The sequence below is a fragment of the Rutilus rutilus genome (genome assembly GCF_951802725.1).
Source record: "Rutilus rutilus genome assembly, chromosome: 21".
NCBI classification, from domain to species: domain Eukaryota; kingdom Metazoa; phylum Chordata; class Actinopteri; order Cypriniformes; family Leuciscidae; genus Rutilus; species Rutilus rutilus.
In genome coordinates, this window is record NC_140226.1 from 24,005,599 (window position 1) to 24,032,575 (window position 26,977).

At 35.2% G+C, this 26,977-nt stretch overlaps 1 protein-coding gene across 2 annotated transcripts; it reads right to left on the reverse strand.

The window, feature by feature from the left end:
* Positions 1 to 350: 350 nt before the first annotated feature.
* sh3yl1 (SH3 and SYLF domain containing 1) lies at positions 351 to 26,977 on the reverse strand. Of its 2 annotated transcripts, XM_084392799.1 has the most exons (11): positions 26,847 to 26,977; positions 19,549 to 19,659; positions 17,206 to 17,319; positions 16,577 to 16,641; positions 12,602 to 12,714; positions 10,445 to 10,573; positions 10,151 to 10,301; positions 8,554 to 8,626; positions 8,273 to 8,335; positions 1,163 to 1,317; positions 351 to 1,055 (listed from the first exon to the last, which is right to left on the reverse strand). In XM_084392799.1, coding segments are annotated over exons 1-11 (1,095 nt in total). In that variant the 5' UTR covers positions 26,848 to 26,977; the 3' UTR covers positions 351 to 935. The 2 variants fall into 2 exon arrangements, with proteins under 2 accessions (XP_084248925.1, XP_084248926.1); XM_084392800.1 differs by having other exon boundaries at positions 1,002 to 1,317.

The window sequence follows — 26,977 nt, forward strand, 5'->3', positions numbered from 1 at the left end:
TACATATGATCTATGTATACCTCTGAGGCAAAATTACATGTAGGTATAGCACGTAACTGAACATCCCGCTTCAGTTGTTTTTCTTTCCAGATGTAAAAGAATTTGCATGTTGCTGTTACAGAACATAATTTGCTTATTTATAGATCATTTTTAACAGCAGTGCACAGAAAGTGCTTCCTATTTGATTGCGTTACTCAGGATAAGATGCTTAGCTTGTATGACTCCTTGTGGGCAAGGAGTGTTACCGCCATTCATTATGAGCAATGTGATTTAGGTAATATAATATATATCTCTTATTTTAAGATAAATTAATTATAAGTTTTACACCAGCACCACAGATAAATTAATATAAGTGTAAAAATGTAGGAAATTATCTTTATTAGAACTAATTTACATTTATAGACATTTTAAAAATGGAAAACAATCATTCATGTTTAATTAACATTTGTGCAAAGAGCAATAAATTAAAGCAATCCCTCAAACACTTCCTTAAAAAAACAACTTTTCAAAGTAACAGATCAAGTCAGATGTGAAGTTTAAAAGTTTACAGTTCATAACACTTTAAATAAGGCATCTTTATAGTTTTCATAACCATTTTAAAGCTTTTCGTTTGTAGTAACATTTGTTTGCAACAACTGTTCACTGTTATAATCAGAGAATAAAAATGGCACAACATGCAGTTGTGTGTTGCCGATGGCAAACCATTGTGCTATCATGTTTCAAATACCTGGAGCAACTGCGCTTAAAATATCACAATGTCACTTTTTATGCGTTTCAGTGATAATCAGTGTGTCTGCATTGAACAGCATAACTGTATTCCAGTGCAATACTAAACTATAACATAATTAAAAATATAAATCTATAAAAAAGGAACGTTTTACTAGTCAACCCACATACCAATAATCAAACGGAACAAAAAAATGGGAGAGGATTCTTCACCAATGGCAGGAACATTGAAAAACACCCGCTGTTATCCCTTCATACAACCCGTGAGAGGAACACTGACCTCTAGAGCTCCTAAAAATATACACCTCCTTCATAAACTTCATTTCAAGCTGTGCAAAAGAAAAGGCCAGACATCATTTGTCATCAAATTGAGCTTTTCTTGGGCATCTTAAGTACTTCAGCTATAGGACACAAAATTGGCTGGGAAGATCCCAACCTGCCCTCGTAGTTCTCCCTCCCACCAGTCGTACTGGGACTCAGTTTTGGTGATAACAGTGATGCGGTCTCCCGCAGCAAAGCTCAGATCCCCGGGCTGCTGGCCGCTGAACGGATGCACAGCTGTGACCACTAGAGCGCCGCCTGATGCTTGACCTACAACACAAACAGAGGGACCGTCATCGTCTGGTTGAAAACACTGTTTAGTTATTGCAGGATTTGAAATTCGAATTAATTACAAATCAGAGTAAAGGCAGTTTATTCAATTTAATAATATAACTAATGGTTCTCAAACTAATTCCTCATTATTAAAGACAAAGAAAACATTTAGTAAAACATATTCATGAACAAATACATAATGATTTTTTTTTTTTTGTTACTGTAGCATTTTTAAATTGTAATTCTAATTACAGCCATCAGCATGAAGGCTACTTAAAGCATAATATATGATTAAAAACAATAAAATATTTAGTAAAACATATTCATGAACTGATTCAAATGAAACTATTAATGCATAAATACATTTTTAAAAGTTCTACTTTTTTATTAACATGTTTGTGTTCTCAAATGTTTATTATATGTAAACTTTATATATTTCTGTGATTTGCATTTGTAATTATTTTGTTGAAATTATTTTGGAATGGTATTCCAGCACTGCTGTGGAACAATATGCATTATGACTAGGGCTATTGAATTAAACTGTATGGTGCATTTAATGTGCTTTTCCTTATTTGTAAGTCAGTTTGATAAATTATTAAATGTATAAATGTTGCACATGCAATTGTACAGATTATAGGCAAGTTTTTAAATAACATACATATTTACTCATGATTATGTTAATATAACAAGCATGTCACATGCTTAGAGTGACATTATATTAACATAATCATGAGTACATTTATGTGATATTAAAAACTTGCCTATTATGTATTAAATTGTAATAGCAAATGGTCAACACTAGAGAGCAGCATGTGTTCTCTTAAAACAGTTTAGCCCACTTTGGTTCATTTAATTGGCACGCTCTCGCTCACACACACTTTAAACACCACAAAACTTTCCAACTCTAATAGATGGTGGTGCGCAACACAGTATTAACATCTGCAGATAATATCTGTCAGCCAGGGGCAAAACCCCTTTCTTTATCTGTCTATCAACATGTTAAGATATAAACAACTGCAATCATTTCTGCTGTCAGGTTAACAAACAGCAAACGTAAACCTTCAATTACTCAAACTCTTGACTATGTGATTTAACGCATCAAGCTGGAATAAATGAAAGATTTACAGTAATCGATGTTATTCCTTCAATACAGACAACACATTTTTAACCAAATTGCAAAACACTTTAGCCTACTCTTGATGTCTGGTTAAACACAGTGTCCAAAAGACGACCTTTGATTAGTGACCTAGAAATTTGAGCAGAATCTTAAAATTTGGCATGAAATGAAAATTCACCCTATTTTAGTTAATGTTAATGTTAACAATTCATTCGAGCATGTTTAATTTGTATCATTTATTTACCTCATAATTTGTAATTAAAAAGTCATAACTCGATGTTCCAGGGAAATGAAGGACATATGCGAACCTCTCCAATGCCCATCGTTCCCATAAACCCCGGCCCTTTTTTTCCTGTTTTTCTTTACAAATCGCATTCAGATCTGCCTCCATCCAACTCCCGGAAGAGGTGGGATGTCTGAAACATGTATATTTTTTTTCTGCTGTGGAACACAGGTCCATACAATGAAAGACAATGGGGTCCAAAACAACAATGTACCCCAATGACTTTTATTCTATGGACAATTTTAATATATATATATTTGGTGTTTCACAATAATTTTTTTATTCTTTACGATAATCCGTTTCACTCTGATGTAGAAAAAAATAATAATAATCTGTCGCTACATCCATTACGTCACAACTATGTTTCCTTTATTTTATGTCATAACCAGTGGTGTAAAGTATCTGAGTAAATGTAATTAGTTACTTAAGTATCTTTTTGGCTACTTTGTAGTTTTTATTGAGCATCAAAGATATTAGCAACTTTTACTCTCTACTTGACTATTTTTGAATAAGTATATGTACACTCTACTCCAATACATTTGTGATGAGAAATGCAATTATCCATTACATTTTGCATGGCACCTAACTTCTGCTACAAAAGAGATGTATCTTAGGTGTTGAGGACTAGAGCATCTTTGAGCCCACATTCAGTACAAGTAAAATACTTAAGTACCGTTACTTAAAATCAGATACTTTAAGACTTTTACTCGTCGTATTGGAATTGGTGACTTGAGACGGTCATTTTCGCTGTAAGGTATCAGTACTTTTACTCAAGTATGGTTTTCAGGTACTCTTTACACCTCTTTATTGTTTAACACTTTTGAATTAACTAAAACTTCCTGCCTTATTTTTATTTTCAAAACAAATTTTGAATCCCAGATTTCCAATGTGGTTTTAGACTCTTTTTCATTGGCATCCAACATGCATCAAGTGTCACCAAAGGATGCTAACTGGAGTATGAGCCCGGAGAATGGGGGGAAACTGGTGGCGGGGGGGTTTTCAGTAGTGAAGACATAAGAGAGGAGCAGGGAATCAGACAGAGTTGGAATGTGATTTCACACTGTTGGCACCTGCTCTGAAATCTCCTGACTCCAAATAAACCTAAGGCATAGCCAAAAGCTTCAGTCGAGCCGTTTTTCACACTAAACGCTTTTGACTTGTATCCTAAAATAACTGCATCCATTCGACATAATGTTCATTCCCACTACCACAAGAGCAAGACATGACAAGCCGGGCGTAAGACAGCAATACAATCCAGAGTTTCTTCAGATCTGGAAGGGATGTGTATTTTGGCAGAGTGGTGACATTTGAGCTATGCGGTTTTCTACTTGCACACGCAATATCTGAAAAAGTGACAGCTCATGACAGGGAAGAGGGCCTACCATTTCTCCTCTGCGCTACTAAATCTCAGATTGGTGCGTGGGCTAAGCCCTATCAGGTACACGGTGACCAAATCCAATTGATGTAACCATAGATAATCGCTGGCACCTTATGGTGGAATGCAAAAGAGCTAATTAACAATTGACAACCTCACTTCTCATTCCAAAGGAAAAGGGAAAGCAGGATTATTCAGAGAAACCCGTATAACAGCTGCTCAACGTGCCATTACACTCAACAAATCAAAAGCTCATAAAACATTATCCCTTTATAGACAAAAGAGTCTTTAGAAATCAGGGTGGCTCTCTAACCAACTTTTCCTAAGGCCAGGGATCCATCTAAATGACTGTATTATTTACAGCTTTAATGATCTGGAGGGCAAGGAGTGTTAATGAAACGGTGAGGAGTGAGAGTTTTCCCGGTCTCATTTTTCACAAATGATATCATGATAATTAGGGGGAGAGAAATGTCTGCCAGTAAAATAACAAGCAATGTCAACACACACCCAGAGACCTTTTTTCAGCTTGTAACAATAGAGATAAGTATCTCTTTGACTCATCTTCAAAAGACTGTAGTCAGTTTTATTGTATCATGATGAAGTCTTTCTATAGTAACACATCTGCAACTTCTATAAAAGAACACATATAAAATCAAAAGTCCCTCCAAACCATTTCATTAAAAGTGTTTTTCCCAATGTGAAGTTTACTGGGATAGTTCACCCAAAAGTGTCTTTTTAAAAGTTTACGTCCAAAAACTCATTTACGGGAAGTAGCGTCCCACGATGTGGGAGACTCCCGGAAGAGGTGAGATGTCTGAAACATGTTTAAATTTTTTTCTGCTGTGGAACACAGTTCATACAATGAAAGTCAATGGGGTCCAAAACAACAATGGACCCCAATGACTTTTATTCTATGGACAGTTTTAAAATATTTATATATATCTGGTGTTTCACAGAACAATAAAATCATAATCAAATCTTTTTGACTTTCTTTCTTCTGTGGAACACAAAAGAAGATATGAGGCTGTGTAAATGATAATGATCCACTGAAAAGTGAAAACAGAGCCTCTGAGGCAATTTCAAAAGTAAGCAACACTGGCTCAACCAATCGCAGAAGTTTAGGGGAGGGGATATGTTTGTTTGACCAATAGTAGAGAGCAGGAGGGTTTGGGGAACTATTTAAAAAACAAACAACACAATTGATCCATAATAAAACGCTCTTTTGCATTTGTATTGTTCTGTACGGTTTTGCTGTAGAAAAAAAAAAGTTAGCAAAATAAACAGGAGACATCTGTTGTCCTGATTTTGATGAAGTCATCCAATGCCGTGCTTTGACATACAACAGGTGTACCTGTCTACTTATCCTGAATTAAGCAATGACAACTGGCTGTTGAAAGACACATCAAGTTGTTGGCTAACAGTATCTGTTCCTTGTACAACTCATCTGGCTCGCTTACACATGATCCTCCTCTGGCCAAAGGATTGCTGTTGGCTGATGGTTTAGTGTCTTATGCAGTTGACAATCGAAATCATGATTTAGGATGCCAGGTATGTGCTGATTTAGAATGACTGTTATCAACCAGCAGAATATTAACATGTAATTTAACTAAATCCGGTAATTAAACATCACAGCAGGGAATTGGACTCCTATTCCCACCTGAAGGAGATGTGAACAATGAAACCTTGTCTACAGCAGTCTCTAAATGTCTGGATCATGCTGAGGCACGTGCACATTTCAATCAATTACAAATCTGAATCAACAGAGTTAAAAATAACCGAACAAATGCACCATAATAGCACCTAAATTAATTAAAAGAGTAAACACAGGAAATGAGGGATGTCAGCTAATCATTCTCAGGCTGATGTATGCATGAGAGAAGTGGAGGTAATACTAAAATGCACATAATTTAGTTCTTTCAATCTAATTTTAGAAATTTTCAATGAGTCGACTTGTGTGCACTTCAACAAGGAATTATTGTCTGAATTATTGTGTAAGTGAATAAAGTATCACTCATTTATGTAATTAGACGGAATGCAAATGTACAGCCAACTTTTTTTCTGCAAAGCAGATATGTTTGACTGCTGGCATCCATGCGTTCAAGAACAACTTTACCTGTGACAACAAACCCCACGTCATTTATCTACGACCAGAATGCGTCTTTAGTTTATATTAGCCTTAGCACGCTTGATCGCCCTCTCTCATTACATCATTCGCTCACACTGAGTGAACTGCAGTTGCGTAAGTTAGAGACACCAGAAGAAAACACAACCTCTCGACATGCACTTCTAAGAGATGCGCAACGTTCTGATGGCACTCTTGTTTCTTCTGACCATGAAGGACTTAAAGAGGACAGAACAGTAACAATCACATACAGGTACAAAAGCTGTTTTCAATCCAGCTTGCTATGCTCACGATGGACAGAAACACTAGTATATTTCAGTTCTAGCCAACAAAGAATCTGAATATTCAGCGCTACAACCAAAGATTTGATACTTTACCACAATATATACTCTAAAATCAGCTCAAAACATCAAACATGTTTGATATCCTCTGACTGGATGAAATCAAAGTCTGAAGTCTGTGCTCATCCTACACTACATGATTTTCTGTGAAATCAGTCAACTCCCAATGCCCAAAATCTTAGTGTGTGACTTGTAAAGATTGTAAATTAGAGCAAAAGTCACATAGTGTATTCCAGCCTTTAGACTATGTTTGTTTAAGATAGTTTTATCTGGCCTGATCAACTGAAAACCAGCAAACAGACCATGCTGGAAGACCAACTAAGACCACAAAACCAACTTAAGCTGGTTTAAGATGCCTTTTCAGAAGGGTTATGAGCAACTTATTTTAATCAATAGTTTAAAAAAACAAGTTACTGGTGCGTTGCATCTAGCTGTTTTCTTAAGACTGCAGCATTTGCTTCCTTTCAGTTGTCCTTTATGAGCAGAACACACTATAATCTCCCTTGAGTGTTGAGTGCTGTTGTTGGCTGTCCTGGACTTAAAATCACTGTGTAAATGTTAGCATTATAATGTTTTCATAATCAATCATTGCTCTCTTTTATACTTGTGTACTAAAGATTGGCACGAGTACTCGTCTGCCGTTTCGTTTGGAATAAAATGTACTGTTAGGAATAAAGTAGCCTTAAGGACTTATGGTGATTTAGGACGGCATCTCCTCCAAGTTTGTCCTATTTAAAGGACAGGGAGGCTGCCAAATGTTTTGATGCTCGGGTCTGTATGTGACAAAATCCACCAGTCCTGAATCCACACACATCATCTTATTAGCTAGCGGCCTTTAAAATATCTCCCCACATGGATAAAAATGTCATCTCACTGTGGGAAAGAATGCGTTTGCTGTGTAGCTGACTTGTGACATGGCAAAGAGCACCGAGGCCCTTCCTGAATAAAGGAAGATGGGAAAACAGCCAGTCTACAGTTCATGGCTTCTTTCGATATCTTCCCAGCCAGTCTGAGTGGTTTTCTTCTAAACGGGGCAGGCAAAGCCACTCCGTCGCGTTTTTTTAATCTAATCCCTATAATTCAACTTTAAACACGGGCCTTTAGGAACCTAATGAAAATAAATGAGAATGTTAGAGGAGTTGAATTGACGACAACACAAATCATCCTCCATAGGCTGAGCTGATTAATGAAAGGATCTCACACAGCACTGGGTGTTTCTTCTCGTGCATTTCTGCTATTTAATTAGCCGTTGCTAATCTAGTGGTTTTAATCCACTTTATATTTTATCAGTGTCAAATGAAATGCATGACCACATTGTCATCTTTACTCTCACAGGTATTTTTTGTTGCTTTAAAAAGATTGATCTGATTAACCTCATCATATACAGAAGGAATAATCCCTTTTGTTCGGATATTCTGCTTGATAATATGCTTGAACAAGCAGGGTGGGCTACAAAACACACAGTCAAATCCTCTTCTGTCAGTTTATTACCATAGTCACAGGTGTGAAGTGTTTGTTTTAACAATAAGCATAATTTTACTTAAGTAGGGAAAAACACTCCTCATAGTTTTATTATCTGTGTGAGAAGCTTGTGTTAACAGCAATACACAAAACCTTTTGAATTAGGTTTTCTTAGGCACTGACATAGTCCTATGTAATAAAATGTATTACAAATATAAAATAAAATAAAATAAAATAAAATAAAAGCACTCACCTGAGCTTTCAGCATCCCAGCTGTCTAAGCTCGGATAAAGAACTGGCTTCACAAATGCAGGAGCTGTGAAAATATAATTTAGTTATAAATACAGTTTTTAATCAACATAACCATAAAAGAGTCACCCAGAATCAGAGGCAAGGAGATGGCAACTTCCTTCTAATTTTACAACAACTATATGAAAAAAAGTTTTTTAGACCTATGCGAGTTCAGTCAGTCACCATATTTCTACTCTGAAAGATGAAATGCGTGCGGATCTGAGAGGTCACTCGGGGTCTTACCTTGAGTCCTGGGTGTGTAAGAGGAGGCAGCTCTCTGTGTGGGAGGCCTTGGTCTAGATGGTGCTGAACTCATCTGTGAAAACAGAGACACCCGAATATACATCAGCAGGCTTGTCTCTCACCCAGTGAACTTGATAAACAGAGACTGGCAGTGAAGCCATAACATAATCAATTAGTTCAAGTCTTTGAAAGGACAACTGAACAACTTTTTTTTGTGAATTTGAATCAGTATGCAAGGACAGTTTGCGCCTTAAATATTAATTGGATTAAAGTATACAAGCAACTGAATATTCACTGTATTTCTAATAGTGTAATACTATTGTGCTATTCACAGACCTATTGATTTTGCTTCATTCCAACTTATAAAACTAAATAACATACTCATTACTATGACAGGCAATCAAATGGGTGACCTGATTTCATAAGACCACAGTTTTTTCCCCACATAACCCCAGTGACCAAAATGAAGTGCCAAGTGGAAAGCCTATATTACTGTCATCTACAGTGTTTTATAGAAGTCTGATTTATAGTAGCCATCAAATGAAGCTCACAATCACCTTCTAATGTGTTGAAAGAATTTGTCAGCAGATTATATTTCTCATGCTTTATGTAGGTGTAATTTCTTCATTCCAAACTCACGGAACTGCATACTTGTGAAAAAAGTTTGTACTCTATTGTTAAAGGGGTTGAACTAGAGGGGTTCCTGTGTGCATGACTCAAATGAACAAAATGAGTCAAAAAAATGTTCATTTGACCAAATTGTCAGTGGAAAATAGTGTGACTTTAAATCCCATCAAGTAAGAGAGATTAAAGTTACTTAACCCTTCAAATGAGTGATGTTGTCAGTCAAATGAATGTGATGTTTCAGCATGCAAAGACAAATCACACGGGCAATTTAAACAGAGCTAAAGAGTAGCTGAATGGGTGAGGAATATTTATTTTGTTGCTAATCTGGTGATGCAAATGAGAAGTGTATCAATCCTGTAAGACTATTTCAACAGTGCTATTTCAACATGTTTTTCATTAAATTCCTGGCTATATTGCTCCACACTATGATTCTTAAAGAAAAGACATGGGGAATTTGTGACTAAACTATCTCTTTCAGATCTACAGTCATTCTTGTGATTCATCTAGTCTGATTCACTCTAGTAAATCAGTTTGTTCAGACACAGTTCATGTAAATGATCAAATTAAATAATAACAAACGATTCACAACCAATTCACAGTTTAGAGTCCCTGTCCTGCATTTAACATATTTAGTGACAGTGAAATATTTAGTTAAATGCTACTCCATCACTAATTTTTTATTTTTTTGGATGGTGTATTTGTTGTTAATGTATTCATTCAAGTTTGATGCTATCACCCTGATAGCTCTGCTTGTTCATCCATTCAAAACTCTCATAGTCTCTCAAAAATCACCAGAAAGCTATATATTTTACATTATTTTATATTTACATATATTATATATATAGTCTAGCTGACTACTTTTTCAAAAGAGTAGCAGGATTGTACTTAAACTACTTTAAAATTATGAGTAGCTTGAAGCTCAGCCAGCTTTAGTTTGGGGCCAACATGGGGCAGTAGTGCACAAAGTAACCTTGCTTGAAGCTTGCATGTGTTTGTTCTGCCAGTCGGTGGTGTATTTCTCTGTGTAGTCCTGCAAAATGGTGTACAAATCAAATGCTTCAGGTGGGGGTTCCACATCTCCATTGAGAATAGCAGAAGCACGAATGTCTTGGCCATAGAACCTATTCAAAAGTAAGGAACACATAAGATATCGAAACTACAGTATAACAATGAAAACACAAAGTAGGTCAAAATGTGAGGTAACATCAGAGCCTGAGGGCTTTATTTCAACATTTACACTCTTTAACCAATGACATGTGCTTACTTTCGGTTGGTTTCTTTGCGCTCAATGAGGTAAGAACCGACGAGTGACACTCCAGCGTAAAGGCCACGAGATTTGCAGTACGAGTAGACAGCCGCTGTACTGCGAAACGCCACATCTGCCTCCAAATTCCTGTCAAATATGCTTAGTCAGACTTGTTTATATGCAAGGAATAAACACTACACAGTCAAGGATAATAGTGGAATCAAATGGGAGAATGAAACTACACTAAGGGTAATAATCACTGGGATTTGTTGAGAGTAATGCAGACTCAGGCATACGACCATGTCTTAATAGGGTCTGTTTTTCTTTTATACTTTACATGTTTTTATGTTTTTAAACTTATTTTAAGTTAAATAATATATTTAGTTTTAAATATATTGCCATCACAAAATAAATTACTCATATCGGGATATAAGATGTTGGTCATATCGGTCAGCCCTACTATAACGATTCGACATTAAAGTTTTTGGAATGGCTAAACTAGCTTTCAACAAACTAATCTTGCAGCTCTTTAAATTTTTATTTAAAACATTGTCTTTCTTATATGACCCCTTTAAAATATTTATAAAAGATCTGTTTCATTGTCCACCAACTAAAGAGACCTTGATTTTGATGCAAACCTTGATTTTATTAAAAGAATGAGATGTGACATTTATATAAAATATATCCTAGTAGGTGGTAAGGAGGTTCTATTCCAAGAATATCTCATTTCAAAAGAGCACATACAACCTGCAGTCACTGCTGCCAAACCAAATCCAAACCTGATCTAATCCAAATCAAAAACAATCAAACACATCCACATTAAGTGGAAATAGGCTCATTTTACAACTACCCCAGAGTTAAACAGTTGAGTTTTACCGTTTTCGAATCCATTCAGCCGATCTCCGGGTTTCTTGATTATTACGCAGGAATGAGAGTATAGTTCCTAGCCATATCAGCCTAGAAAATCGCAACTTTTTATTTTCCATCGGTCTTAGTACACGATGTAACTACAGAAGAGTCAAGTTTTAAATAGGAAAAATATCGAAACTCTTTGGTCATTTTTTTGAGAGAGATGCTAATGGTCTTGTCCGATTCAATGATCTATGCTAAGCTATGCTAAAAGAGGTACTGCCAGACCCGGAGATCGGCTGAATGTATTCGAAAACGGTAAAACTCAACTGTTTAACTCTGGGGGAGTTGTAAAATGAGCCCATTTCCAAAAAAAGTGGAGTATCCCTTTAAGGCCTAGTTTTCAAAGCTATACTGTAGTGCAGCATGCAACCATTCAGTGTAATACTGCTTGCAGCTCTATTCTGGCGAGATCCATAAACAACAATTAAAGCAGTGAGAATAAAAAAGGACTTTCCAAACAAGCACAAACACAGCAGAATCCGTCAATAAAGGTAAAATTACCGATTCACCGGAGAACAATGCAGCTGTAATTTAAACTAGCACTACTGAATGGCTCTTAAAGTACAGTATGGACACCCTTCATTATCTATAATTCTCACAGTATTTTCCGCACAGGCTCATGCTTGTCAAATTATGAATGACTGTGTTGCAGGTGATAGCTTAAGCTGGCAGCTCACAACTGTATAAATTTTTTTGTATAAACATATCATTAGAGAAAATTAGTCCCTTGTGAAGTGATAAAGATATAGATGGCTTTTATATTCTGTTGATTTTATTTGAAATTTTCCGTAAGAGCAAGAGCTTTCCTTTCATTGCTATCCGTAAATGCACTAAATCAACAGTTCAAGACAAATGCTGTCAAAGCCCTCCATCGCCTATGCAAACGCTTTAAAAACTTGCTCCAAGCAAATGGACTTCAATGCTTGATTTACAAACAAATGGAACACAATGCAACTCACAAACACTCAAGGACTGCGCAATTCTTTTCTCATCCCTGTCCACATTGCTTTGGCAGCACTTTCATTAACATAAAACAATCATAATATCAATTTCTTTACATAAATCAAATCTTTCTTCCTTAAGCCATAACCTTTGATTTTTCAGATGCATCCAGATAAAAAACACTTTAGTAATAAAAGTGTCATGTCAAATTACGACAGTGGACATTTGCTCAAAGCGCTTAAGTTTCCATACCTTGACTCTGCATTATTCTGACCCCTGGCAACAGAATGGGGTATTACACTGTAAAATCAACACACATACCTGCCAAGAGGCCCAACAGCCACAGTGCAGTTTCCTCCAAGTGTGAGATTCCCTCCTTTACTAAAAGCATCCACAGCTCTCCTCTGGTTCAATATGATGACAAAATCTGATGACTGGAGATGAAAAGAAGAGGACATGTGTCATGTTTCATGTGAAGCATTAGATGGATGGTTTAAAATCAAAAAAGTATTTTTAATTTAATTTAATAAAAATGAGTATAAGAATGATAAGTCAATAAGAATTTCTTATGAATGTGAATGGTGACCAAGGGATGTCATTTCAAAGAAAGTTTTAATTTAATTTTTCAGATTTTTTATTTTAATTTTATACGACACATCTATGGTGTAGATATAGTAAAGCTATAATGAAAAAGCTACAGGTGGCATTTAATGATGCATTAAGAATTTCGCTTAAACTCCTTTCTGTTTCTTTACTTTGTGATATGGACCTAAGGGTCTGGAATAAAGAATAATAATTTTATTATATATAAAAAAAAAAAAATAATAATAATAATAATAATAATAATAATAATAATAATAATAATAATAATAATAATAATAATAATAATAATAATAATAATAATAATAATAATATATATATATATATATATATATATATATATATATATATATATATATATATATATATATATATATATATATATATGAAGAGTTCAGATGCAAAAGCCTCTAAGTGCCATCTGAAATTTTCATCTAGAATGATCATTTTTATCAAGCTTGTATATTTAAGTTCAGTAATTTCACTTAAATAATAATTAATAGGTAATTTCCATTGCCATTTAAGTGAAATTATTGAAATTAAATATACAAGCTTGATTATATATATATATATATATTTTTTTTTTTTACTTTATACATTTTGTATTTTAAACCAAAAACATTTATACATTGTGCCTTTACTTATATATAAATAAAAACTAAATTACTGTCATTATAATCAAATCATTTAATCAATTTTGTAGTGTTTACCGCTTGTAGAATAATAAAAAACAAAAACAATTATTTAATAATTTAGTTTAAAATTTTCTGATTGTTTTATTTTTATATAATTTTAACTTTATACATTTTGAATTTTAAACCAAAAACTGAGTATAAGAATGATAAGTCAATATGAATTTTACTTGTACTGAAAGTTGACCAGGGGATGTAATTTCAAAGAAAGTTAATTTAATTTAATTTAATTTTTAATTTAATTTAGTTTTTCTGCTTTTTTATTTTATTTCTATTTTATTTTAACTTTATACATTATGAATAAAAAAAAAAAATCAGATACTGTGTGCCTTTACCTGAATATATATAAAAACTAAATGACTGTCATTATAATCAAATAATTTAATCAACTCTGTAGTGATTTCTGCTTGTAGAATTTTGTCAACTCGTGCCACAGATGTGCTGTAGATATAGCAGAATCTCACAATATAGCAGAATCTCATACTACCAGCCCTAAAACACATTTCATTACTCAGAACTGCCTATTCTAATCTCACAACTGACAACATGATTTTCTCTCTCCATTTATTAAAATCAGCTCAGGTTTCAAGCACCAGACCATGTAATGTTAGTAGGCAAGTGTGACCATCATGTACAATCTAGCTATACATCACTCTGACAAGCACTCCGCCAACTACTGTGCATCTGTCACCAGCAAAACATTAAAAAGTTGCTCTATATTCAGCAATAGTTTTTAAGCTTTTTTAAATGCTTGTTGGTGTCGAAAGATTTGGACCGGTTTCAGACATGCTCTGGTTTTAATGCCTAAAGATAAAATCGATATTTCCTGTACTCCCTTGCTACTTATCAGGTGTGTTGCTACATTACTGTGAGACAGAGACCGCAGTGCTAACCACAGCGCCTGAAGGCAACTCCAGAAATTAATCAAAAGTGTCAAGATGCACAGGCGCTCGGTACACAAATGACTCATCCGAGCTGCAATCCAAGGTCAGGAAACAAAGTGCAGCTTCTGCCTGATGCTGACAAATGACCTCGCTGGGCACATGCCACATGCACAGTGATTTCCTGTGCCAGAGATATGAGGATCCACTTTATGCTTTGAAAAATGATGAAGCCAGCACTTGAGCTAATAATAGCTCCTGACAAAAGGCTGACATCTGGTTTAGGGAAAAGGTCGTAATGAGTAATACATAATGGGTCATGCTTTTGCAGAACACCTTGCAAGATTCAGGGAAAACTTACTGTTAATGTGACCATAATTCAAATAAAAAAGAAAACACAATTATTTTGGGGAGCACCTGTTTATTATTAGTAAATGATAGTGAAATCTAGTATCCATACAGGTCATTTAATTATAAATCAAACTCAAGTGATATGTTTGACGAAAGTAAAGTCATTTGTCCATAAAGTGTGGCTATGTTTTATTTGTATTATCGTTTTGTTGTTAACGTTAATTATCACACAAGGTCTATCAATTAGTTTTCTTTTCACTTCTTCATAATTAAAACTAACCTATAAGATTATTCACAATCAAATATTCTAAATGACTGACAGATGATGGATGATGGGAAGAAAAAGAAATACAAAACAAGACAGCCAAGTCAGACAGGGCAAATATTTTAATGTCTTGATATTCTTGTCTATGCATGACTCAGACATTCTCGATGGAAAGAAAACATACTTTTTGCATGACATTGCATGAGAAGTAATTTACAAATTATACCCTGATGAGGAACCTATAGTAGCGTCTGCATACAGAGCATAATCCATAGGCATACAGCATAGTGTAGTCCAAGATGTTCATCTAATACATGAATAAACATGTTGCACAACTGTTCTTGAACACTTTACTGACTCAAAATCAGTGAGACTGAAACTTTTAGTATCTACTACTAAGGTGCTTACCATGTTATAAGCTTTAGTCCTGTCCACACCTAACTTTAGGGGCCCTATTTTAACGATCTGAAACGCAAGTGTCAAAGCGCAAAGCGCAAGTAACTTTGTGGGCGGGTCTTGGCGCTGTTGTTATTTTCCCGGCGGGATAAATGACTAATCTAATCTAAAAGGGGTTGGTCTGAAGTAGCTTCATTATTCATAGGTGTGGTTTGGGCGTAACGTGAAATAAACCAATCAGAGCGACATCTCACATTCCCTTTAAGAGCAGGCGCGCTTGTTCTAAAGCGGATTCCTATTATAACGGCGGATTTGCCAGGCGCACGACAGGAGCGGTTCACAGCCGAGGAGACCGACGTTCTCGTCAGGGACGTTGGGGATGGAGAAACACACCCAAATTAACTTCGGTTAAACAGGCGTATGATAATTTGGGTAAATGTGTAAGCTAGATGTATGCTTTTATAATAAAATGTTTATCTATCTATCTATCTATCGTAATAATGTATGATTTGCAAAAATGATAACTGCTGCGTCTGTGTGTAGATGAGAGAATCAAAGTATATGCGCGTTGTGCACACGCTCCATTGATTAAGGCCAAGCATGCGCCCTTAAAATAGCATATAATAACATGCGCAACGCGCCACTGACTTTAAACTGTTTTTTTTCGGTCAGTGGCGCAATTGTTTTCTAAACCTGCAAAATAGCATGAGGGAACGTTTGCGCCGGAACACGCCTCCTCTTTGCGCTGAACCGCCCCGGGGAGCGCAAGTGTATTTCTTAGTTAACCAACGTGCGTCTGTGGAGGGAAAAGTCCGCTGTGTGTCAGGTGCAAAATAGGAATGATACATGCGTCGGTGTTCAAAGTCAATTGCGCTGGGTGCAAGATAGGGCCCTAGATGTTTTTTTCCTTCTATTTGTTAAAAAAAAAAAAAAAACGTAATCACAGATGTTCTACTAAAGAACCCAAGAGGACTTTTAAAGTAATGAAAAAATTACCTTCTCACAGCTTTTTTTGTTTCTTTTTACACAATTTAGCCAAAACCATGATTTGTACCTGAATTAAAGAAATTGGTTGTTCTTTTAAAGAGTCTGGTGTCAAATAAAAACTTACCTCCAGACCAATTTCAAATCCTCCACCGAGTCCAGCAATGCCAATTGCTGAAGGAGCAGACCATCCTTCATAACAGAATGCAGAAAACAATTACGCAATTTAATATTTAAAAACAAAAATAAATAAATAAAAAAACTTAATTTGGGATATACTAGAACTTTTTAAACAGATTAAATCTTGATACATGTCACTTTAACAAACAAAGTTTTTTTAGATTAAAATATATAATGCCCAAACGTGGGACCCTTTGTCCATTATACTAGCTATTACCAAAGTTTAAATAATGATTACTACAATCCTCAAAAAAGTCTCAGAATAATGTAAAAATTCAATGAGTAAAAACAAGAAAAACACTTAAGTCAATGAAGCTCTAAGTGTTTGTTTATTCAATGTTGCTATAAGGCAGCTGCCAGACATCAATTACACCAAAACCCATTAAACTCCCCATTTTCACAAATTGGTCTATTTTGTCATAATAGTTGTGATTTAGAGTTTATCTGAACATGTACTCTACAGTATGTCACAAACTATACAATCTCCTGACCTCACCAAGCAAATATAGGCCTACTACGTGTATATATATTTTACACTCAGAATAAATGTCAGAATGGTCAGTAAAGCCCACTTACTTCCATCAGCGAGTCTTGCGATCACTATCCCACTGCCGCCCCTCGCAGTGATCATGAAACCTGCTTTGAAGACTGACAGGATGGCCAGTCCCTGAGCCTTGGCAATGACATGAGCTGGTGTCAGGTTGTGGAAAAGATAGAAGTAAATGAACAGGAGATATTACAATTGGACTTGTGCAGGCAAAACTGTTCTGAATCTAGACACAAGTACTGAAAAGAAAAAGTGCAAATGCAAGATGAAACAGGTAGGCAGAGTTGATTGGTGCATTGTGTTTTTGCACAGGTTGCACAGATATGGTGAAGTTACTGAGTGAACTGCATTCATGTCACTTTCTGAAGACATGCATGAACAGATACTTGGCAATGGACCGGCAGAAAGACTGCTAGTCTTGTACACAAATGACATCAGTCAACAGAAATGCTAACTTTGGGCTGTTAATAGCACTTACATGTCTGGCATGTGTGCTATTACTGCATCAGGATTAGCCTACGCTCTTAAAGCACAAGGAACCGTGGCTTCAAGTATTTTGACACAAATAAAAATGTATGAATGTCAATGCATATACATATCAAAGTGGCATTTATTTTGGCACAACACCATTTTAAAACATTTCACTAAAATTAAAGGTACACTATGTAACTTTTTTGTTCAAAATTAACTAAATTTAAGTATTGAGCCAATACATCATCAATCCTTCCAAAACGTGTTTTTGTCTTACCCTGATTCACTATGGTAAGCCTAAGTACTACTCTCCATTGACAGTCCACGCAACTTTGACGCTTCAAAAAGTTCATAAAGAGATCGTAAAACTAATCCATATTGAGTTCAGATTTTCAGAAAAGACTCGATCGCTTTATATGATGAACAGATTCAATTTATTCTTTTATTCACATTTAAACATTGATCAGCAAACATAAACAGCTCAACCGAACCTGCTTGACGTGCGAGAACAAGCCTCATTGGTTCTTGCTGAAGCTCAAATGTGCTGCATAACACGAGAACGAACCTCACTGGTTCTCGTACGTCAAGCGAACACGCATAAGCTTCCGTTTACCATATCTGATCTGTTCATCATATAAAGCGATCATGTCTCTTCAGAAAATTTTGACTAAACTACTCAGTTCATATGGATTAGTTTTACGATCTCTTTATGAACTTTTGCGTTGACTGTCAATGGAGAGTACAGAAAGCTCTCAGATTTCATCAAAGATAAGATCTTAATTTTATGTTTCCGAAGATAAACGAAGGTCTTACGGGTTTGAAACGACACGAGGGTGAGTAATTAATGACCGAATCTTCATTATTGGGTGATCTATCCCTTTAAGTTTAAAGTATAAAACAATAGACGATGAGCATGAAATGAAGACCATGTCCATAGTCAATATGATGAACTACAGAAACCACTTGGTTTGATATTTTCTTATTTAATGCATTGACATTTTTAAGTTATTACTGTAAGGGTCTGTAGTGGCAAACCATTTTAAATCACTGAATAAGAGACAAACATGTGCCAATTGTCTTTAAAGATTATTTATTCCCTTGCCACGAAAGGTCAGCAATCATACAGTCATACAGAGTGGCTGTAGAGTGTGACAAAGAAGGGAGGGCATCCTTTCTTCTTTCTAGTCTCTGAACAACATGTCCCATAACTAACACATTGCTGCATCCTCCGTTCTGTATAGTATAACAGTTAATTGTTCCATCAATGTAGCAGAAAATCATGGGACATCCACATGCAATCCTCGTGCATTATATTACCTTGACCTAAGTACCATCGTGTTTTATAAGATTCTATGAATATAAGAAAATGCAAACATTTAGAACATATTAAATTTCTTCTACAGGTCCAAATACTGTGTGGGTCCACTGTATTGTGTAAATAAAAAAAAGAAAACTGAGAAATTCAGTCAATATAGTTAGGGCCGTCAAACGATCAAATAAATTTGATCAACAATCAATTTTGCAAGGTGTTAAATTAATGTTTTTGATTGATAATTGTTCCATATGGGTCGGAAGAAGTGATTAAACTAATTATTTTATTTATTTTTTTATATAATGAATGTAATAATTTGTACATTACATTGCCCTAAACAGAACATTTGCAATTCATCAATTATAAATCAATAAAAAAAGTGAGTAACTCTTTTTAATGGATCTTGCAGTGCTTTTTCACAAGGTTTTCCAAAAACAAAATTTGGTACAAATATAATATTGATCCTTATGTTGTCAGATTTTTATCAATTCAAAAAAAGGGATAAATTGAATTTGATTAATTTAATGAATCCCCATCACAAAAAGATAAATGTTTTCTAATTGGTTTATGACAGCAGCACAACAGTTACCTGGAATAAGTTTGTCAGGTCCCATTCTGTTGGATATTTCCGTGAACTCTCTAAGGATCTTGCCTGCCTTCTTGGCCTCAGACTTGAGGTTAGCAGGAATAGGGTTATTCACTGTAAAAGAAACATTAGAAGATACATCATTTTATCTTCCTCTGCTTCACATTCCAACATTCTGAAACGTCAAGTGTCTATAGACCAAATTTGTAGGATGTTTTGCATCTTCCTGAATGCTTTCAATTCTACTATGTAAAACGACTCTTCTTATGGCATCTGTTACTATGAACCTGAACTATGTTTTAAATAACAAAATTATTTAAAGGCTATGGGCAATATTTAACCACTTGTACAAGGTGACAGACTATGAAATCACCACAATTGCATGTTCATCTATTATAAAGTCTCTCTCCAGCATTTTAATATGACAAACTGTAAATTATTCATTAATACATCAAATGTCAACATAACCCAATAGGTTATTTTGCTCACCTCATTGATAATTGCACTAATTATATTAGCCAGAGTCAGTCAGTGATGATCAGTGTGTTAATATTCATGCTGATGACTTTGGGTAAAAATAAAAAATAAAAGTGTCTCCCACGAGTCACTGTCTGAGTCAGATTTGCCTTTCCTTCTTGTTGTTACTCATTACATCTTATCCAAGGCCATCTACAAACAAGCCATGGAGACACTGATGCTGGTAGAGTTCCCAATTACAACATAGAGAAAGAGACAAGGTCAAAGTAAAAAAAAAACATATATGTCCAAGATAGAGAAAAAGAAAAGTCTCTTAAAATCTACTTCAAAATGCACTTGATTGAAATTGAAAAATTGAACAAAATTGAAAGATTTTGGCTAATGTGATGTAACTATTAAATAAAAAAGAATAACATTTTGAATACAAGTGAGCGTACACATCTTAATCATGATATTCGTCTGAAACCGCTCACTCGTTCACTCATTCACTAATCCCTACATAGTGAATGGCAGATGAGTGCACTACATCAGCAAGGAGTTAACAAAAATGAGTGAGCGAATTCGGACGCTGACACAATAATCACGCGCCAGAGAGCTCGGACAATTTCGTCATAAACATTACCTACCCATCTTTAATATTTCCTTTTTTGGCTGTATGAATTGTATGTAACAATTGTATGTATGTATTATTCACGTTTACTGCGTTATTTGATAAAAAGATAAAAAAAAAGATAATAAAAACACTTGCTTGTCATATTTATTTACTTTTTACATTTATATGTGAAAATAAAAGAGAACAAAACACTACACAACACATTTGTTTATTCAAATATAGATATAACGGTATATATAAATAAATAACCAGGCGTCTGGTCTAAATGATTGTTTTCTATCTCGCGTGCGCCGTTGCCATGGTGACATTGTTGTTTATTTTTCATTCGCGCTCTATACATACAACCGGCACATCCGGGAACTTAACTGTAAATTTCGTAACCGCCCCTTTTTAGGCGAAAACAAACCAGACTTCCCATAGACTTCAATACAAAATAGCGGCACAAAACAACGTCCGTACACAGCCGGCAGACGTGTATAACTTCAGAAATCACTTAGATGAAATATGTCGAGTAATTATATGTCCACCCTGCCTTCCATAGAGTGTGAACGATACATTTATAAACTTAATTTGGGCAACTTAAAAACATGTCCCTACCAGCGTCAAATTGGTCTTTAACAACCCCACCCAGTGGCCAGAAGTGTCTTACCCGGACATTTACTCGTACCTCATCGAGTCACCAGGTAGCCAGTGAATGATTTTACTTCGGTTTTAAGAAGTTAACATCTTTAAATGTATAATATTATGTCTTTATATTTAGAGTAGCTACTGAGTGCACTTTTCTGTCCAGCCATACAACTAGCCTGATTTAGCTTTCGATAGCATCATCCGTAATTCATGATATTTCCATAACAGCAAAATATTGATGATAATGGCAGGCAGAGATGGGCATAAATACATGGAAATGTATTTAAAATAAAATAAAAATACAAAATACTGTGTGGAAAAATTTAATTAAATACAAATACATAATACTTGCCTATTGTGTGAAAAAAAAAAAATGTTTAAATACAAATTACATGTTTGTAAGGGTTAGTACATGTCCTCAATCCGATTGTATGGCGCTCGCCGGTTTGTTTTCCCCTAAAAGTGGGCGTGAACCTTTTCAGAGACGTTCTATGACGCTACGCCGGTTGTATGTATCGCCTTATCGTGTTGGATTGTGGGATTATTGTATGCAAGTATGACATTTTTAAAGTAATTTCGAATAATATGAATACAAATAAATAAATAAATAAATAAATAAATAAATAAATAAATAAATAAACTGTACCCGATGTACAAGTAGCTGCTACAGTATAATACAAAAGCATTCCTTTTAAATACCACCACACCCTCATTTTGCAACAAAGATGAATGCATCACTTTCTATTAACTGATTTTTGATGGATGAATCACTGGATAATATTGGGGTGATCAAGCACCCTTTTGCAACAAATAAGAGTTGCTTCTGGCATGTGCACCATTTCTGTGGTTTACTCAGCGAGGTACTTGCAAAACGTCACTTTCAACGTAGTCTTTTCAGTTGAAGAATTCTTGGAAAACCAGCCATATCAAGACGATTCTCCTGTATGCACCTGCTTGAATATTTTAATATAGTAATACCAGGACGCCGACCAATTAGGCCGTTCTTTCCAACTAACGCTGCTCGAGACATACTTGATTAGGCAGACTTTGACAAGTCACTAACCAATGATAAGTAATGACTTTATCTTGGCAATGTTTCAATGGTCTCATGAGGAAGTAGGAGCAAATACAGAATACTTCTTGTTTCAAGCAAAAATAAAAAGCTATAACTAGATGTTGGTAAACCTAATTCGCCACAAATACAGGACTGGATTGAAGTTTAAAAAAATATATTTACCATGGAGAAGATTACATTTTATGTGAACTTTCAGAGAGATAAATGTATAACCCCTATTGAACCAAATAGCCTACATTTTGGTTATAAGAATGTTTGTTATATACGCATATGTGATGGTTCTGTGACTTCCTCCCCCTTCTTGTTTTTTGCATTACATCTGAAGATAATTTAAATAGATACATTGATTTGCTTTCTTATTTGAGGGATTCGTAACTCTAGTTACCCTACCAGTCACCCTTGTTTTCAAGATGAATGTTGTCTGAAATGTACCTTTTTTACGCAGTAAAAAATTTAACTAAAAAGTAACAGTTTGACAAGGACTGTTGTAATTTGGCATTCTTTAAATGTTAAAGTGATATTGATGTCATCACTCAAATTAATCACGCAAGGTTTTTATTTTATTTTAAATAACTCACCACTATCATATACTACTTTTACACAAGGGTCAAAAATCTATTCACATCCATTTATGGCTCATTTAGATTCCTAGCATAAACATGCAGGACGAGTTGCACACAAATTACAGTTTGTTTGTTCAAGTTCCTAACCTTAAGAATGAGCAAAAAAAAAAGAAAAAAAAAGAATGATTCTTGCATTCACATAAAAACTACCCCAAGTTCAGGACATCACATGAAAAAGCAGATGACTAACAAAGACATCATTCACAGTTGCTTCAGATTATTTCCAAAGTAAAAAAGGAGGACCAAGTTCATGTTCTGTTTTTTTACCCATTAAAAGTGCCTACAAACCATTATTGTTACACAAGATATCTGAAAGTGAACTGGAGTTCTGAACTTTGTAAGACCTGCATGAAGACCAGAACTTGCATCAAACTGGTCATTTTTCACAAAGTGCTGTTTTTGTAATAATCTCTCATTACATATATACATTGTAGCAGTAAATGCCAGGCTGCGGCTGGTAACACCTCTATGATTCTCTTTCACTCCCGTGATCTTTTAGTATTAAACAGCTGTGTGCTGTAAATTCTTCTCTAGTTTGTCATACAGCTGTTGATGTAATGCGCTGAAAAAATTGCTCTACTGAACTGCCATCAACGTTCATAAAACTTCACGCGCTTTAAAACTGGGAGATACCTAAAGACTTCTACGTAAGTAACTTATGTCGAATAGCATCTCATCGATCAGATATTCTGCCAAATCACCTCACAAAAGAATGTCTGTCTGAATCATCAGTCTAACCTGATCTCATGACGCGGTTTTAAAGAGGATTAGTACGCACTGAACAACGTAATAGTGCACTGAGGGATCAGGTGTGCTACAAGCAAAACAAAACAAAGTTAAAGGTGTATTAGTGATGTCATTTTCTAGAAATATTTACAATTCTGATCAAAAGTTTGGGGTCAGATTAAAAAAAAAAAAAATTGTATATGTTCAACGTGGGTGCATTAAATTGATCAAAAGTGAGACCAAAGACATTTATCATATTCTTTTGAGCTTTCTATTCATCACAAATCTTGGAAAAAAAGGTATCATGTTTCCACAAAAATATTAAACTGCACAACTTTTTTTAACATAATAATAAGCAATGTCTCTTGAGCACCAAATCTGCATGTAAGAATGATTGCTGAATAATTATGTGAGTAGAGTAAGACTGGAGAAACAACATTGTAAGAGTGAACTGGAGTAACAGCATTTCTAAATATTTTTATTTTTACTGTATTTTTTGATCAAATAAACGCAGCCTTTGTGAGGCACGTTTCCAAAAACATTTTTTAAATTATACAGGCCCCAAACATTTAAAAATCAGTTTTGTTCACTAAAATATTTTTTTCTTTACAAAAAGAAAATATGCATGTTCATTTTGCAAATTCAGAAATAGAGTTTTTCTGTAAAACAATACAGTATGATAATAATGCTTTCATGACTATAAGAAGTAATTTTTGTGATTTAAACAAAAAAATATTTGAGCCAGCATGACCATCATATAGGTATAACAACCACAGAGAACCAAACGTTTAAGTTTTCAAGGCAAAAAAATGGATCTATAAGATCAAAGAATGTAAATTATTTTATTTTTTTTGCAACACAGCACTAGCCCAAAAGGGTCAACCAAGAGGGTAAAAGGATTTTGTCAACTGGACCAAAACCCTCTCACACTGGCCCTGGGTCAGTGGGCCATCCGTTTGAGCCATGCTAAATGCAAATGATACAATGCAACTAACCATATATTATATCATGCATATTTAAGATGTCAAAATGATCTCCGTACAGTGTTTTGGTCCAAAATTCATGTCGCTTGTTAGAAGCTAGACAAAATCAGCAGATCCCAACATGAACAGATTGCATGACATGCCTTTATCCTCAAAAACCATGAAGAAAACTACACAACGTGAAAGAAAATGCAACCCAAATATATTAAATAAGGGTTGATTTACCACACAAACAGACTGTGGTTAATTATTGGCTTCTGAGAACAGAACTTTGCATTTTGGTGGGCCTATGCAAGTCTTGGCAATATTAGTAAGTGTCCATGTTTGGTCTCAAGGACTTTTTAAAATTTAGTTCGTACAATAAACACTTTTGGTACTGTGCTAGACCAACGCATGATGCCCAATGTAAAATCCGAGTCCTGAAGCAAAATCATTTGAAAAGCACTGCTAAAGAGCAATTGAAGCACTATTTCCAACCCTAATGTCAGCTGCCACTGAATAATGTGAGCCTTGGGTCTTTTTCTGATTTATGTCTAATACAAGAATCCCCTCTTTCTGTTCTATAAGCCTACGGCTTTAATACATGCGCCTGCGACAGAAAAAGATGATTGTACTTTTAAAAAAGGGAATTCAAACAAAGACACAAAAACAGCACTGAACTCAGTGAACAGAGAACATATGGATGGGGATTTGCAGGACTGATGCAGTTCTCTCTCTTTATTGTCTCAAGAGGCTTGATGCATACTGTAAACTTTGCATTGTATAAATCGTCCGCCAAATCTGACAAGAAACGGTACCAACAAAGCTTTTCTCGGGGCATCTTAGTAAGGCTTATTACTGTCCCCAGGTAATAATGGATGGTGTTGTTTTCCACTCATTTCCTCATTCATGTAAAACCTGTGCTGTGACTGTCATACAGAGGGGGGTGAACTAATAAATGCAGCTGTGGTGGCAAGCGTAACAATGAGAATATGATTTTTGTGATTACTACTGTACAAATAATTACCGCTTACGCAGATAATTAGTCAATCCGGGATTAACATAGCAATATAAAGCATGAAAAATGCAAATATGCTGGGACAGTGCAATTATATCTTAATTTGCAGTTGGAGGAGATAATGAACAATTATGGATGCAGCATTGATCCATAGAGAGAGAGCGCGCAAACATCTGACTGTCACTGACACTTACAGTGGAGGTTGCTTTAACACTTTAGACAAACAACTTAATCAGCAAGGTTCAAGAATCTTCATTCAGTGCTTTTTCCCCCTTTAAAATAAATGATCAGTGTTTTTTTGCTAAAGGGATCAAATCAAATGCAAATGTAAATAAAGACAGAAATGTGGTTCTAGAATGATATAAAGTAAAAAAATGGCACAAAGTATGACGGACACCTGTTCTTATTAGGAAATTATCACTATCAGGTTGAACTTGAGAGGTTTGTTGGAACCAACTCGGTTCCATCAAAACCCTCAAGTTCAACCTAATAGTGATAATTTGTACCTAATTATAGCCTTAAAGCTTTTAAACACATTCGACATTTTTCATCATGCACGTTAACAAAGCTACTGGAATGTCGAAGGGACACTCCTGATCATGTCAAGCTGTCTGCTACAAGGTGGAGAAATTAATATCTACTTTCCCACAGGGGTTAAATTAATTGCTTTTGTCAATCAAGACCGCAGACAGCTTTTCACGTGTGGCAGGCAGCAGTGACGTCAAATAAAGTGCACGTCATAATGCAGCTGGTATTTATTTCATCCACTGCCATGGTCAAAAAAAAAAAAAAAAAAAAAAAAACACGGTATATTGACCACGGTAATGATATTTTACACTACGATATAATTAGGCTAACAGAACCAGTTATTATACTGTCTTGTCGAAGTCAACACAATGATTTTCTTTTTAACATATTCTGTCAGTTTTCCTGTATGGGACCATCAAATATGCTCCATATCACATATACTTACCTTGACTTTGAATGAATACTCTGAAAATGTTTTGGGTATATTTATGTTTAATCTAGGCTATTTAGCAGAGATGTCATAGCCTACTTTAAAAAGAAGTAAACCAAAACAAATGCCACTTCACAATAAACCGACTCGATTAGGCTACTGTCAGTTACACGTTGGGTTACCGATTCATCTCAGGGAATATGAAAAACCTTCTCTACTTACTTTTATCAAAAACGAACTTTATTCGCCAGGATCGGGGACTTCTCGAAGTTTAAGTTGACTTTTATGTAGCCTCACCTGGTGCAGGTAAGAGAAGCTAAAAGTGATCATGAACACTTCCGATACACCTGCCA